Below are 15,292 nucleotides of genomic sequence, written 5' to 3'. Positions count from 1 at the left end.
CCCATTCTCACATGGCAGTCATGGCCCCTCCCTCCCTTGACAACGTCCATCTGCTCACTCAACTTCAAGCTGCTGCGACTAATACTGATCTCTCCGACTGGACTTACCCAATTCTGCAGAAAAATCCTAAATCAGGATTAATCTGCAAAGAGGGGAAACCCTGTATACCCCAGTCCAGTGCCCCTTTGCTCATTGCCCATTACCATGGTGTTGGTCACCATAGTAAAGCCACAACACTCCTCCTACTAACCAAGGATTTTTATGTTACTGAGGCCAAAACACTTGTGGACCAATATGTTAGCAGATGCATCACTTGCCTCAGGAACAACCCTAACAACCCTAATAAAGCGAAACACCAGCATCTTGAATACCCCACTACCCCTTTTACACACTTACAAATTGATTTTACCCATATCCCTGGTACAGGTAAACAAGAATATGCCCTGGTCATTGTAGATATGTTCTCTCGCTGGCCAGAAGTATTCCCAACTAAGTCAGAGTTCAGGGGTCGTAGAAAGAATGAATAGGACCCTCAAAGACAAACTAAGGAAGGCCACAGGAGGTACCTTCCACAAATGGAAGCAGGTCCTTCCCATTATCCTAGCAGAAATCAGAATGACCCCACAGAAAACTCTAGGATACTCACCCTTTGAAATACTAATGGGTAGACCCTTCCCCACACCCTGGGCTAAGAAACCGTTGATAATACAGGAAGGAGATCTAGAACTTATAAGGGAAGAGTATGTCAGGGCCCTTATAACCAGACTTGAGGAAATAGAACATAAAGTTGTTTGTAAAAATCCTTTGAATCCACAGGAACCAACACACCCTTTCAAGGTTGGAGACAGAGTCGTGGTAAAGGTGCTCCCCAGGAACAAGAGCCCAGGAGACTTCACCTATGGTCCCGAGACAGAAGTCGTAGCAGTGACCAGAACAGCAGTCCTGACTGACGAGGGGCCCACTTGGATTCATGCATCCCGAGTAAAGAAAGTTCCCAGACCAGACCTTGAAGAAGAAGCAAGTGATTCCCGCGAGGTACTAACGGGGGCAGACAGCCCTGACCTCCAACAAGGAGAAGATGGAGGTCTAGAAGGAAACAATTAAATGAGAATCATATTATATAGATTAATGATTCTAAGAGGGGAATGAAAGGGTTAAAGCTCGTCTCTGCTTCACATGTCATAGAATTGTTTGTGTTACAGAACTGTTTGTTCCAGCACATTTTTGCTACTGTCTTTGTCTGTTATCTTTTTATACCGTGTGAATAACTTTCCTATTTGAGTACAAACTTGCCCATATATGTATATCCTTCCGCTGCGGCAGTTCCTAGCCAATCATGTTATGTTAACCCCCTTTTGTGTTCTGTCCAATTAGTTATTGACTTGGGACATACACGCCCTAAATCCTTTCTTTTATATACTTTTGTTAAACAAACAATAAACAGTGTGAATCTTTACTGCTTGTGTTTTGCATGTTACTTGTAGCATAAGGTTTACACTCACGGACGTCTAAGGGACTATCACATCGAGGGTTAAAGAATAGAGGAGCAATCCTTACACCACGCAGCGGGAGCACTGCACATCCATGCCGAAGCAACGGCTGGTCGCAATATAATGCCCTAGTGTGTGACTATATCTTATAGGGTAACCTCCTGCTTTCTATCAGCAGGTTCCTTCAGGGCGGCCGTATCCGGAGACGGTAGTGCCACCTTTTCTGATAAGCGTGTAAGCGCTGTATCTACCCTATGGGGTGTTTCCCCGCGTGACCTATCCTCTAGCGGGAAAGGGTACGCTGCCAATAACCGTTTTTAGAAATTATCAATTTCTTACCGGGGGAAGACCACTCTTCCTCACACACCTCATTTAATTTCTCAGATGCAGGAAAAACTACTAATAGTTTTCTCTCACCAAACACAATACCCTTTTATGTGGTACCTGGGGTATAATCATAAATGTGTAATACATTTTTCATTGCCTCAATCCTGTAACGGGTGGACCTATTTGGAGGGTACACCAGTCTCATCGACGTCGACACTGGAGTCAGTATCCGTGTCGACATCTGTGTCTGTTATCTGAGGTAGCGGGCGATTTTAGAGTCCCCCATGACATTTGAGACGCTGGAACAGGCACAAGCTGAGTAGCCGGCTGTTCTGTGTCGTCTACCTTTTATGTAAGGAGTTGACACTTTCACGTAATCCTTCCATAAGTTCAACCACACCGGTGTCGACCCCGCAGGGGGTGACAACATATACAGGCATTCGCTCCGCCTCCACCTCATTATCCTCCACATACCTGTCGACACAGCCGTACCGACACACAGCACACACACAGGGAATGCTCTGATAGAGGACAGGACCCCACAAAGCCCTTTGGGGAGACAGAGGGAGAGTATGCCAGCACACACCAGGGCACTATATATCACAGGGATAGCACCTATAAAAAAGTGTTTTCCCTTATAGCTGCATATATATTGTATACTGCGCCTAAATTGTGCCCCCCCCTCTCTTTTTAACCCTTTCTGTAGTGTATTAACTGCAGGGGAGAGCCAGGGAGCTTCCCTCCAACGGAGCTGTGAGGGAAAAATGGCGCCAGTGTGCTGAAGGAGATAGCTCCGCCCCTTTTTCGCTGACTTTTCTCCCGCATTTTTATGGATTCTGGCAGGGGTTAATGTACATCCATATAGCCCTGGGGGTTATATGTGATGTATTTTTGCCAGCCAAGGTGTTAATATTGCTGCTCAGGGCGCCGCCCCCCCAGCGCCCTGCACCCATCAGTGACCGCAGTGTGAGGTGTGCATGAGGAGCAATGGCGCACAGCTGCAGTGCTGTGCGCTACCTTGATGAAGATTGATGTCTTCTGCCGCCGATTTTCCGGACCTCTTCTTGCTTCTGGCTCTGTAAGGGGGCCGGCGGCGCGGCTCTGGGACCGGACTCCGAGGCTGGGCCTGTGTTCGATCCCTCTGGAGCTAATGGTGTCCAGTAGCCTAAGAAGCCCAAGCTGGCTGCAAGCAGGCAGGTTCGCTTCTTCTCCCCTTAGTCCCTAGATGCAGTGAGCCTGTTGCCAGCAGGTCTCACTGAAAATAAAAAACCTAAAACTATCTTTTTTCTAAGAAGCTCAGAAGAGCCCCCTAGATTGCACCCTGCTCGGTCGGGCACAAAAATCTAACTGAGGCTTGGAGGAGGGTCATAGGGGGAGGAGCCAGTGCACACCAGGTAGTCCTAAAGCTTTCTTTTTGTGCCCAGTCTCCTGCGGAGCCGCTATTCCCCATGGTCCTTACGGAGTTCCCAGCATCCACTAGGACGTCAGAGAAATAATAATATACTGTACGCAGGGCCGGCTCCAGGCGTAGTAGAACCCTGAGCGAGAGAATTTTGAAGCGCCTCCCCCCCCCACCACCACCACCAGTGGGCATGGCCTCGCAACTTTATATTAGCAAACTATAAATAAACATATTTTCACACCCCCTCCACGCACACAATTAGCAGCCTTACACATAACAGCCACTATAGTGTTCCTTACACATTATGGGATGTATTCAATTATTGTGAGAAACTGCCGTCTTGTCGGAAAGACAGCAGTTTCTGACAGGAATAGGTTGGGAGGGGTTCCGACCTATTTTTGACGGCTGTTTTTTTCTGACAAGTCGGGAATTCCCGACTTGTCAGAAACCGGTCGGGTTTGCCCGGGCATTGAATACACACGTCGGATCCTTTCTGTCGGAAAGGATCCAACATGATTTGAATATACCCCAATGTCTCCAGTATTTTGCCAGATACACATATTGATCCCAGTAGTGGAATGCCAGATAGACATGATATGCCCCCCCCCCCCCCCCAGCAAGGCCAGATACACATGATATGCCCCCCAGCAAGGCCAGATACACGTGATATGCCCCCCAGCAGTGCCAGATACACATGATATGCCAACCCAGCAGCGCCATATACACATGATATGCCAACACAGCAGTGCCAGGTACACATGATATGCCAACCCAGGGGTGCCAGATACACATGATATGCCAACCCAGCAGTGCCAGATACACATCATATGTCAACCCAGCAGTGCCAGATACACATGATATGCCTCCCAGCAGTGCCAGGTACACATGTTATGCCCCCCAGCAGTGTCAGATATACATGATATGCCAACCCAACAGTGCCAGATATACATGATATGACCCCCAGCTGTAGCAGATACACATAATACGCCAAACCAGCAGTGCCAGCTACACATGATATGCCCCCAGCAGTGCCAGATACACATGATATGCCCCCCAGCAGTGCCAGATACACATGATATGCCCCCAAGGACACGTCAGCAGTCTGCCTAACCCCCGCCCTAGCTCTGCCCCTTCACCTCTCACATCCCCGGTCACACTGCCAGCTCATTACTATGCAGAACTTACTGGTGTGGGGGGGGGTTCCGTATTGAACACCTATATGAACTGCAGCATACCACACACGTACAAACACATACATGCATACTGTACAAATTACACATACACATTGTACATACATAGCGCACTGTACACACATACACATACATAGCATACCATACATACGTAATCATTGCACACACATACATAACACACTGTACACACATACACATTGCACACACATACATAGTGCACCATACAAACATACACATTGCACACAGATAAATAGCACACCATGCACACACATACATACACATTGCACACATATACATACACATTGCCAGGGGCAAACGCAGGATTTATTGTGTGTGTGGACAGGGGGTCCGTATTGAAACCTATACATACTGTAGCATACAACACACATACACATTGCACATACATACATACATACACACACACACACACACACACACACACACACACACACACAATGCACACATATATATAGCACAACATACATACATACACTTTCATGCACATACTGTACATAACATATCATACACACAAAGCATATAATACATACACAAATACATAGCGTACTGTAGCACACAACACGTCTTTCACTTAAAGACACATATGCAGAGAGAGAGATACAGCTGACACCCCTGTTGACCCCCTCCCCCCCCCCCATGCCTGCATGACACCTCCACACACACACAAACCACACACCTGTGGCTCTGGTACAAAGCGCCAGGGAACCAGTGAGCCACCCAGCGGGAACTGCCAGTGGGAGGAACAGTGCGCTGCCACTGTGCAGCTCTTCCACCTGGCACTGAGCCGGGAGATGGGGAGGAGGAGCGCCACCTGGCGGAGGGAGGAGTAAACTGTTCTGAATCAGTGAAGGGAGAAGGAGCCTCGAACCGCCACAACATTAAAAAAATTACAGAGCGCCCTGCGTGGCCACTCTATTCGAACGTGCCTAGAGCCGGCACTGGCTGTACGTAATTCAAATAAAACACTTGTTTTAAAGTACTTTGACCAGCTTCAGAGATGTATGCAATGTCGATGTTTCAGGGGCATGTCGCAGCTGCGACTACGATCCTGTATGTAGTAACCATGGCTCCGCATCTTACTTCTGACAGTAATGTTGCATTACCATAGAGTTACTCTGAAGGTCAATTATCAAGCGATGTGCGTCCGATGTCTGAGCCTTTGTACACAAGCGGCGGATCTGAGACTCCTTCAGTAGGTGTCTCAATACAGATCCTGGTGGTTGCAACCTTTGCAAATATTTACACAGCAGCTGAATCACAGCTGCTATGGCATTTGCATCCATCTCTGTATCAGGCCCTTTATATGGTCATATATGGGAATTGAAAGCGGTAATGTGTAATCCTCAGCACTGTGACTTTTGAGTCGAAAGTGTCAATAATTTGTATAATACACAACAGTTTTCTATGTAGAACAGAATAGATGTGCAGTAATTGCATTTGCAGATAAGAATACTCACACAGAGTGCTGTTGGTTTCCTGAAAGATGTCTGATACCTTCAAAGTTGCTAAGCCCAGGTCAGTATTGTTGGTGCTCATAGCATCATAGATGCATTCCGTTCTGTAACCACACTTGATCTGCAGATCTGCATACGTCGATGGATCTTGTTCTGACAATTCACTTAAGAAAACTGGTTTGAATGCGCGCCTTCCTTTTTCTTGTACATTGGTAAATAGACTCTTCCCCGTTACCTCCCCTATATAGTAGAGGAAACATTAAAAATAAGTCCCAAACACTCAAGATTTGTTATGAAAAGTTACAAACATACAAATGATCAGTACTCTACTCAAAAAGCACTACAACAAAAGTTTGTTGAGAACCTTTTAATACTTAGAGGTCTATTTATTAACATTATTTTAGTATCACCTGAATGTATTAAAGGACATTTGGAGCAGTTTTCATGAAAAACTGCTCCAAACCCTTTAATAAACTTTTTTTCTAGTAACCCACATCGCATTCCCCATACTTATAATGGGAAATGTGATGTGGCCAAACTTACAAAAAAAAAAAGTGAAAAAATACTGCAGTGTGCCCTGTGATAATCTCGCCAGCCTGAGCTGGCGAGATTATCACAGGACACACTGCGGTATGCCCCTAAAAAAAATGTGAAAAAATACCGCAGTGTGCCCTGTGATAATCACAACAGAGCCGCAGAGAAAGCTGAGCAGGACTCAGCTCCAGTGATCAGCTATGTGAGTCCGATGGACACACAAGCTGATCAAAGTGTAAAAAGGAAAAAAAAAAGTATAAAAACCCCAAAAACCATACTCAACTGTCCAGGGAGCGCTGCCAGGCACTGGGTCCTCCATGTGCTGCAATGTGACCCTGGTGCAGTAAAGTGACGCTGCAAAGCGGCAGCACACGGTCCGGCACCCGGCAGACCAGCAGGGGCAGCGCAGACCAGCTCCCTGGACTGGTAAGTATATTGATCTGCTGGGGTGGGGTCTGTGGCACGCAGGGTTAGTCATGACGGGGGGGTCGACTGGGCGGCGGAGGTAGCGGCGATGTTGGCGGGGGCAGTGCATGCGCAGCAGGACATCAGGGTATTTTTTCCGAAAAATACCCGATGATGCTGCGGAGTGTCATCGCAGGGACAGAGCTTGACTGTAAGCTCTGTCCCTGCATGCGATAATTGATACATCCCTGTGAGTGCGAATTTGGACGATTTTATCACGTCATCTGCATCCTGGACATGGATGGTGATAAATAGGCCCCTTACAGAGTTAATAGCAAATGAGCAGAAAAAACTTTTCAAAACAAAGAGAAAGCACAACATTTTTACTACCCCCCCCCCCCCCCCACACCATGTGCAGAGCTGTATCCAACCTGAGATGCGTACTTCTCCACATCACCATTGTGTATGTGCATCCATGGGCGCAGCCAGAATTTTGTGAGCTCCATAGCAACTTTCTGAAGGGACCCCGGTCCCAATGCTTCTAGAGTGACACCTCTCCACAGAAGTTATTCATTTTATGCCCCATAAACCCTAGTTCATTCTCAGAACCATTGTAGTGTCTTAGGTAATGTTATGCCCCATAATAGTGCCCCAGTTTTTTTTATAAACCATAGTAGTGCCCTAGTACACATTATGTCGCATTGTGGGGCTGCCAATACACATTTTGCTACATAGTACCCCAATTCACATTATAACATAATGTCCCCAGTTCATATTATGCCACATTATGGTCCACCAGTTCATATTATGTAACATTATAATGCCATACAGTTCATTTTATACCACATTGCAATAAGCAGGTCCAGGGGCAAAACTAGAAAGTTTGTAAGGGCCCCTATGTAACTGTCACAGGGCAGGTGGGCCCTTCTCAGCACTGGGCCACACAGCAGCTGCACTCCCCGCACCTATGATTTTTGTCTTGTTTTTATTTAAGTGTTGCCTATTTTTGAATAGCTCTTTTGTCATGTCACAGCTCTAAAATGTTTTAAGGCCAAGTGTTGCTAAAGCCTAGAGATATGATGAGGAACTGTGGGAAACTTGAATCTGTACTTTAAGTGAATGTTGTGGATATCTATAGAATTGTACAGATGTAGCCATGCTCATAGATCCTCAGTGTGGCTTGTAGTGTGAAAAACTAGTCGCATTACGTTTCCCTGCGCTTTGTTGCAGCGTGGCATATTTAGTCGCAATGTAATGAATTGAGTCTCCAGTGTGTGCAATGCTGATGTTCGTCCACCAGGTGTCACTTTACAATACCACCATTGTGCATGTGTGAAAACTCCATTGTAAAATCTCCATTGTAAAGTGTAAACAATTCTAGTAGTTTAAGAAATACTTTTTTTGAGATGCTTCTTATTTCCATCTCAAATGCACCGAACACTATAAAGTAGCCTGTTTTATTATGGTGGATATACTGTAATGTATGTTTAACAAGCCTTACCATGATAACAGTTGTTTTATTACACACTGAAAAGTATGATATGCTTATGCTGGGACACTCATGATCACTCATGTAATGTATATTTTACATTACAAATCTTTTTTTTTTTTGCACACCGTGAATTGTGCAGTGTTCTTGGACCTTGCAATTTCACGGGGCAGTGATGCAATAATACCATGCTTATACAGTACTATATATGGCTGTGGCACTCACAGTAACTACAATACCAGTATAAGCACAGACATTTTTTTTAGCTAAATGTGTGCATCTATGGCCTACTGAAAATGACACAGAACTTATTGAATTGTATATCTATGTAGAAAGTAGCATCCACAGCTTTTTTCTAATTTTCCCAAAACAAGTTCTGTCTTGCTTTGAATATAGACTCAGACAGGCACACAGATATACCAATCAGTTTCGAAAAAAGCTTTAGTTGCTACTTTTTACACATATATAAAATACAAGTGTGGCTTTTCACATTACGAGAGTCAGACTAAGACATGCACACAGATATACCAATCAGCTGTGTTTACAAATGAGTGACATCACTATGTCACTGCAGGTACTGTATCAGTTACCAGTCTCCATGGTTTTCTTGGCATAGTGGTACCACCAATGGTTACCGTGCCCATGAGCTAGAGATCGATTCCCACAAAGGACAAAATGTTTTGAAAAACAATTTAGAATACTTTTCTGTCATCAATTTTGTGGTGGATATACTGTATGTTATAGATTGCAAGTCTCATTTTATTACATTTTATTTTATGCTAATATGATGCACATGCTGCTTCTGCTAATTAAAATTATATGTGGCATGCCTATATTCTGTATGCAAGTGCGGCTGTATCTGCATATGAAATACTATGTTACAGTGATTTCCAGGAAAACATTGTAACGTAGCATTTCCTATGCAGATACATCTGCAGTCTCACACTAAGTATAAGCATGCCACATATCATTTTAATTAGCATAGTCTGCATGTACATCCTATTTTCATAGTGATGTGTATAGGACACATTAACAGCAAAAACAGACACCCGACATTAGCAGAACTACCCAAGAACTGATGGTTTACTCACACCAGGCATCTTGCGGTGTATGCACAATGCTAACATGCCTTACAAATGAACATGCTTTCTGTACCTTCTGGGTTCCCTTCCCCCAACCAAAGTTAGCATGAGCCATTTATTTACATAGTGTATATAGTGAAAGAGAGCGCTTAGCGATTGGAAAATTTATTATACACACAATATAAAAAAATTAAAACATAAAACATTCCTTATAAAAGCACCCTTAATAGAGTACCAGTATAGCCGGCAAATAACATCAATTAAAAGCAATTAAAAGCAATATATCAAATAACGAATTATTTGTATAGCTGCCAAATTGTACTTAGTCCACCAATATTTTTGTAGGATAGCGCCATGCTCCACCTCTTAGTAAGCCTTGTAATTATTTTCACTAGTGGGCCCAGACAGTCTCTAGATAAAAGATAAATAGCCAAACTCCTCTAGATTCAGTTCATAGCAGCAATAGTTGCACACACAGGTGAAAGAACTTGTACTCCGGTATTCACATAGCAAGTGTCCGGATAATGACTACCTGTTCGAAGTGCAATACAGAGTCCGTAGCAGCAAGGAGAGCGGTGTTCTGTGTGAAACATCAGTCGGGCAGCGACACAGTGCAGCAACGAGGGAGAACGTTGTCCGATGGTGGGCAGCGTTTCCAAGGTCAAACTGGTATAGAAGTCGGGTTAGGATCCCTCACAGGTAGTCATTACCCGGAGCTTTTTCGCAACTGATTGGTATTTCTGTGCATGTCTGAGTCTGTATGCGAAGCATGACAGAACTTGTTTTGGGAAAATTATAAAAAAGCTGTGCTTGCTACCTTTTACACAGATATACTGTAGAATATAAGTGTGGCTTTTCAAATTACGAGAGTGTTGCAGAAATTAATGATCAGGCTTGCTGAACAATGTGTACTACACCAGTCGCTGTGCATAATAAAATGACACTTGCAATGTACAGTATAAGGGGGGTAATTCCAAGTTGATCGCAGCAGGAATTTAGTTAGCAATTGGGCAAAACCATGGTGGTCATTCCGAGTTGTTCGCTCGGTATTTTTCTTCGCATCGCAGCGATTTTCCGCTTATTGCGCATGCGCAATGTCCGCACTGCGACTGCGCCAAGTAAATTTGCTATGCAGTTAGGAATTTTACTCACGGCTTTTTCATCGTTCTGGTGATCGTAATGTGATTGACAGGAAGTGGGTGTTACTGGGCGGAAACTGGCCGTTTTATGGGTGTGTGTGAAAAAACGTTGCCGTTTCTGGGAAAAAGGCGGGAGTGGCTGGAGAAACGGAAGAGTGTCTGGGCGAACGCTGGGTGTGTTTGTGACGTCAAACCAGGAACGACAAGCACTGAACTTATCGCAGATGCCGAGTAAGTCTGGAGCTACTCAGAAACTGCTAAGAGAGGTCTAATCGCAATATTGCGAATACGTCGGTCGCAATTTTAAGAAGCTAAGATTCACTCCCAGTAGGCGGCGACTTAGCGTGAGTAAATCTGCTAAAAGCAGCTTGCGAGCGAACAACTCGGAATGAGGGCCCAGGGCCCTCATTCCGAGTTGTTCGCTCGCAAGCTGCTTTTAGCAGCTTTGCACACGCTAATCTTAGCTTATCAAAATTGCGAGGGTACGCGGTGCACTAATTGGGGTTCCTGGTCACTCTAAGAAGAAAATTACACCAAAATAACATTAAAAATTCATGTCGACCTTTTGACCTGGAACATGTCGACCTTTTGACCCTGTCGACCTTTTGACCCTGTCGACCTAGTTACTGTCGACCAATAGTGGTCGACCTCGACATTGTCGACCTAGTTACTGTCGACTTTCAATACCACACCCCGGCAATACCACCATATGAATGCCAGTTAAATTTGATTAGGCATTGCGTTACAGAATTCAGGTATTTCAAATTTACCACTGATGGTTAAAGAACAGTGCATTGAAGGTCATGGAAATAATTACTAAAATTCAGTTTTGTGTGAAGACTGACTAACCTGCAGTTGAAAGAATGAAAAGTCAAACTTAGGACCTTATTTAGCTTCATTAGCAGTTCTTCTAAGATTGCAAAACTGCTAATAATAAAATTGCATGGTGGGGGCCGCTCAACATGTAAATGGCCTGCAGATAGGCATTCACAATTCAATTCCGATCACATCATTGAGAAGGGAATGCCACCCCTGCCTCCGCAGCCATGGTGCGAAGGAAGGCGCAGGGCGGCCATCTTTCAGGTCGCAGTGGCCGCGTGTGATGTTAAGTGTCCCTCACCGCCCCATGCTGCCCCGCGAATACCTCTGCCTGTCAAACAGGCAGAGGCATTCGCATAACTGAGATGCAATCGCATCTACCTGCCGTGCACGTGCAGAGCGGGTTCTGCACATGTACACTGCGGGGTTCAGCAGGAGATGCGATCACATCTCAGTAGCAATTGCTACTAAATACCCTCCTTATTTCAGTGTGTCCATGCAAGCAGTAGCACTTATTTACATTAACACCTATAGTAGTACCCAATCAGCTTGTAACTGTGCTTGATAAATGATAGCTAGATGTTTGGTTGCTATAGGCAACTTCTACACTTTATGTCTCCTGGAGGTTTGATACAGTGCATCCGGAAAGTGTTCAAAACGCTTCACTTTTTCCACATTTTGTTATGTTACAGCCTTATTCCACAATAGAATAAATTATTTTTTCCCCATAAAATTCTACACACAATACCCCATAATGACAACGTGAATACATTTTTTTTGAGATTTTTGATAATTTATTAAAAATAAAAAACTAAGAGATCACATGTACATAAGTATTCACAGCCTTTGCTCAATACTTTGTTGATGCACCTTTGGCAGCAATTACAGCCTCAAGTCTTTTTGAATATGAAGCCACAAACTTGGCACACCTATCTTTGGCCAGTTTCACCCCTTCCTCTTTGCAGCACCTATCAAGCTCCATCAGGTTGGATGGGAAGCGTCAGTGCACAGCCATTTTCAGATCTCTCCAGAGATGTTCAATCGGATTCAAGTCTGGGCTCTGGCTGGGCCACTCAAGGACATTCACAGAGTTGTCCTGAAGCCACTCCTTTGATATCTTGGCTGTGTGCTTAGGGTCGTTGTCCTGCTGAAAGATGAACCATCGCCCCAGTCTGAGGTCAAGAGTGCTCTGGAGCAGTTTTTCATCCAGGATGTCTCTGTACATTACTGCATTCATCCTTACCTCTATCCTGACTAATCTCCCAGTTCATCCCCACAGCATGTTGCTACCACCACCATGCTTCACTGCTTCACTATAGGGATGGTATTGGCCTGGTGATGAGCGGTGCCTTGTTTCCTCCAAACATGATGCCTGGCATTCACACCAAAGAGTTCAATCTTTGTCTCATCAGACCAGAGAATTTTGTTTCTCGTGGTCTGAGAGTCCTTCAGGTGCATTTTGGCAAACTCCAGGCAAGCTGCCATGTGTTTTTTTTACTAAGGAGTGGCTTGCATCTGCCCACTCTGCCATACAGGCCTGATTGGTGGGTTGCTGCAGAGATGGTTGTCCTTCTGAAAGGTACTCCTCTATCCACAGAGGAAATATGACAGAGTGACCATCGGGTTCTTGATCACCTCCCTGACTAGGGCCCTTCCCACCCGATCGCTCAGTTTAGATGGCCGATCAGCTCTAGGAAGAGTTCTTGTGGTTCTGAACTTCTTCCATTTCTGGATGATGGAGGCTTCTGTGCTCAATGGGACTTTCAAAGCAGCAGATATTTTTATGTACCATTCCCCAGTTTTGTGCCTCAAGACAATCCTGTTTCAGAGGTCTACAGACAAATCCTTTGACTTCATGCTTGGTTTGTGCTCAGACGTGCACCTTTAAGTGTGGGACCTATTATAGACAGGTGTGTACCTTTCCAAATCATGTCCAAGCAACTGAATTTACCACAGGTGGACTTCAATTAAGCTGTATGAACATCTCAAGGATGATCAGTGGAAACAGGATGCACCTGAGCTCAATTTTGAGCTTCATGGCAAAGGCTGGGAATACTTCTGAACATGTAATCTCTTAGTTTTTTATTTTTAATAAAACTGCAAAAATCACAAAAAAAACTTTTCCCATGTTGTCATTATGGGGTATTGTGTGTCGAATTTTGAGGGAAAAAATTATTTTATTCCATTTTGGGATAAGACTGCAACATAACAAAATGTGGAAAAAGTGAAGCACTGTGAATATTTTCCGGATGCACTATACATCTCCCTGTAAATCAGATTTATTGGGGGAAGATTTTTTTTTTACTTTTGCACTTATATGAATTGGTGCAGAGCTTTGTGTCCAGCCTAGCTTCAATCCAGCTTTTCATTATTCATCATAAACATACTTCATATACAGTCTGCAGTTAGCAAACTCACCTTATGCAAGTAAAATATGGACTCCTAAAGAGGCTAGAGAGTGGTACATACTCTATTCCACTGAAGGAATCTTTACATTGCTTTACACATGGCACATGTCCAATTCCTTTTCATAAAGGTAGGTAAAGAGAAGTCATGCAAACAGCAGAGCTATGGCATAGAGCTAGCTGTACAAGTAGTATACTTAAGTAAAGTTGTACTGTATATATAATACATTATAATGTATATACTGCGGTGCTGAAAGTGGTACGGGGTGGTACGGAGTACCATTAAGAAATATGGTGGTGGTACCACAGCTGGGGCATAATTTATAAGGGGCATTTTGTGTGTAGGACATAAAATGATGTCAGTGGTATAACTGTGTGTGGCATAATATGTAATAGGTATTACGGTGTGTGGTATAATATGTAAGGCATTACAGTGTGTGGCGTAATGTTTAATGGGCATTACGGTATGTGGCATAATGTGTGGTGGGTGTTACGCTGTCTTGCATAATGTGTAATAGGCATTACGGTGTGTGGCATAATGTGTAATAAACATTACTGTGTGGCATACTGTGTAATGGGCATTATGGTGTTTGGCATAATGTGTAAGGGGCATTACTGTGTGTGGCATAATGTGCTCATGCCCATATTGTCATGTAGCCACTCCCCTAGTTTTGTGTGACCCCACCCCTCATGACACATGACCACACCCATTTTTACTATCAGTGCCACTAAGATAAAATGTCTACTTGCACCACTGTTATACTGTATTATATAGACAATAAACTACAGCTCAGTAAATTGTACAGTTTGCAGACTTTAAAACTCGTGGATTGAAGTCTCCACATAAAATTGCCATGTGGTTTTGTTAAACCACACTTAACTAATTTACTGCCATATAGAAAATGTTTATTCATACAGTATACAGTACAAAAAGACATAGCACTTACACAGCAATCCATAATAAAATATTTCTTCTTCTGTGCTGTTGCTGGGAATAATCGTGCCATTTGGACTTAAGAAATCATCACTCTGGTCATAGTTCCAGTTACCTACGTAACAAATGTTACATTAGTGCAACAATGAATTATTAAAATGTACTGTATGTGTAAGGGTATGTTAAAATAACATAAATCTAGTAACACATTTACCTGTGCTTCGTAGACTTACCCAGGAGGCCTTTGGTTTTGTAGAGGAAGTTGTTGGGAAGACTGGTTACAATGCTCAACATTTCGGAGTAAGATGACACTGTCACAGATAGAAGTCCCTCAAAGGTTGCAGTAATGGAGCCATCATTTAGTAGAAAGACAGATGGGTTTGTATTGTTGATCTCTACGTCCATGTCTAGGAATCAAAAAAGCTCAAAACAGTTTGATTTTAAAATATTTTTTTTATAATTCCTTCTGACTATTGTGCTCTACCTATGATTCAACAGTTATTTAAATGTTCTATGTCCATTAAATAATATTTTGGGATTTATTTAGTAAAATATTATATATTTATAAAATATATCTATCCACAGTATATATTTATATGAAAAC

General features: G+C 43.6%; 1 protein-coding gene across 1 annotated transcript in view; it reads right to left on the bottom strand.

The window, feature by feature from the left end:
• LOC134910910 (mucin-3B-like) overlaps positions 1 to 15,292 on the bottom strand; it is a 380,580-nt gene that overhangs the window by 44,718 nt on the left and 320,570 nt on the right. The window contains exons 47-49 of the mRNA XM_063919296.1: positions 14,922 to 15,095; positions 14,702 to 14,803; positions 5,885 to 6,121 (exon numbers count right to left, since the gene is read on the bottom strand). Coding sequence (XP_063775366.1) covers positions 5,885 to 6,121; positions 14,702 to 14,803; positions 14,922 to 15,095 — 513 coding nt within the window. The remainder of the gene's footprint in view (positions 1 to 5,884; positions 6,122 to 14,701; positions 14,804 to 14,921; positions 15,096 to 15,292) is intronic.

The sequence above is a fragment of the Pseudophryne corroboree genome, chromosome 4 (genome assembly GCF_028390025.1).
Source record: "Pseudophryne corroboree isolate aPseCor3 chromosome 4, aPseCor3.hap2, whole genome shotgun sequence".
Taxonomy (NCBI): domain Eukaryota; kingdom Metazoa; phylum Chordata; class Amphibia; order Anura; family Myobatrachidae; genus Pseudophryne; species Pseudophryne corroboree.
The sequence above is the reverse complement of the archived record's forward strand: the minus strand, read 5'-3'. Positions and strand labels throughout refer to the sequence as shown.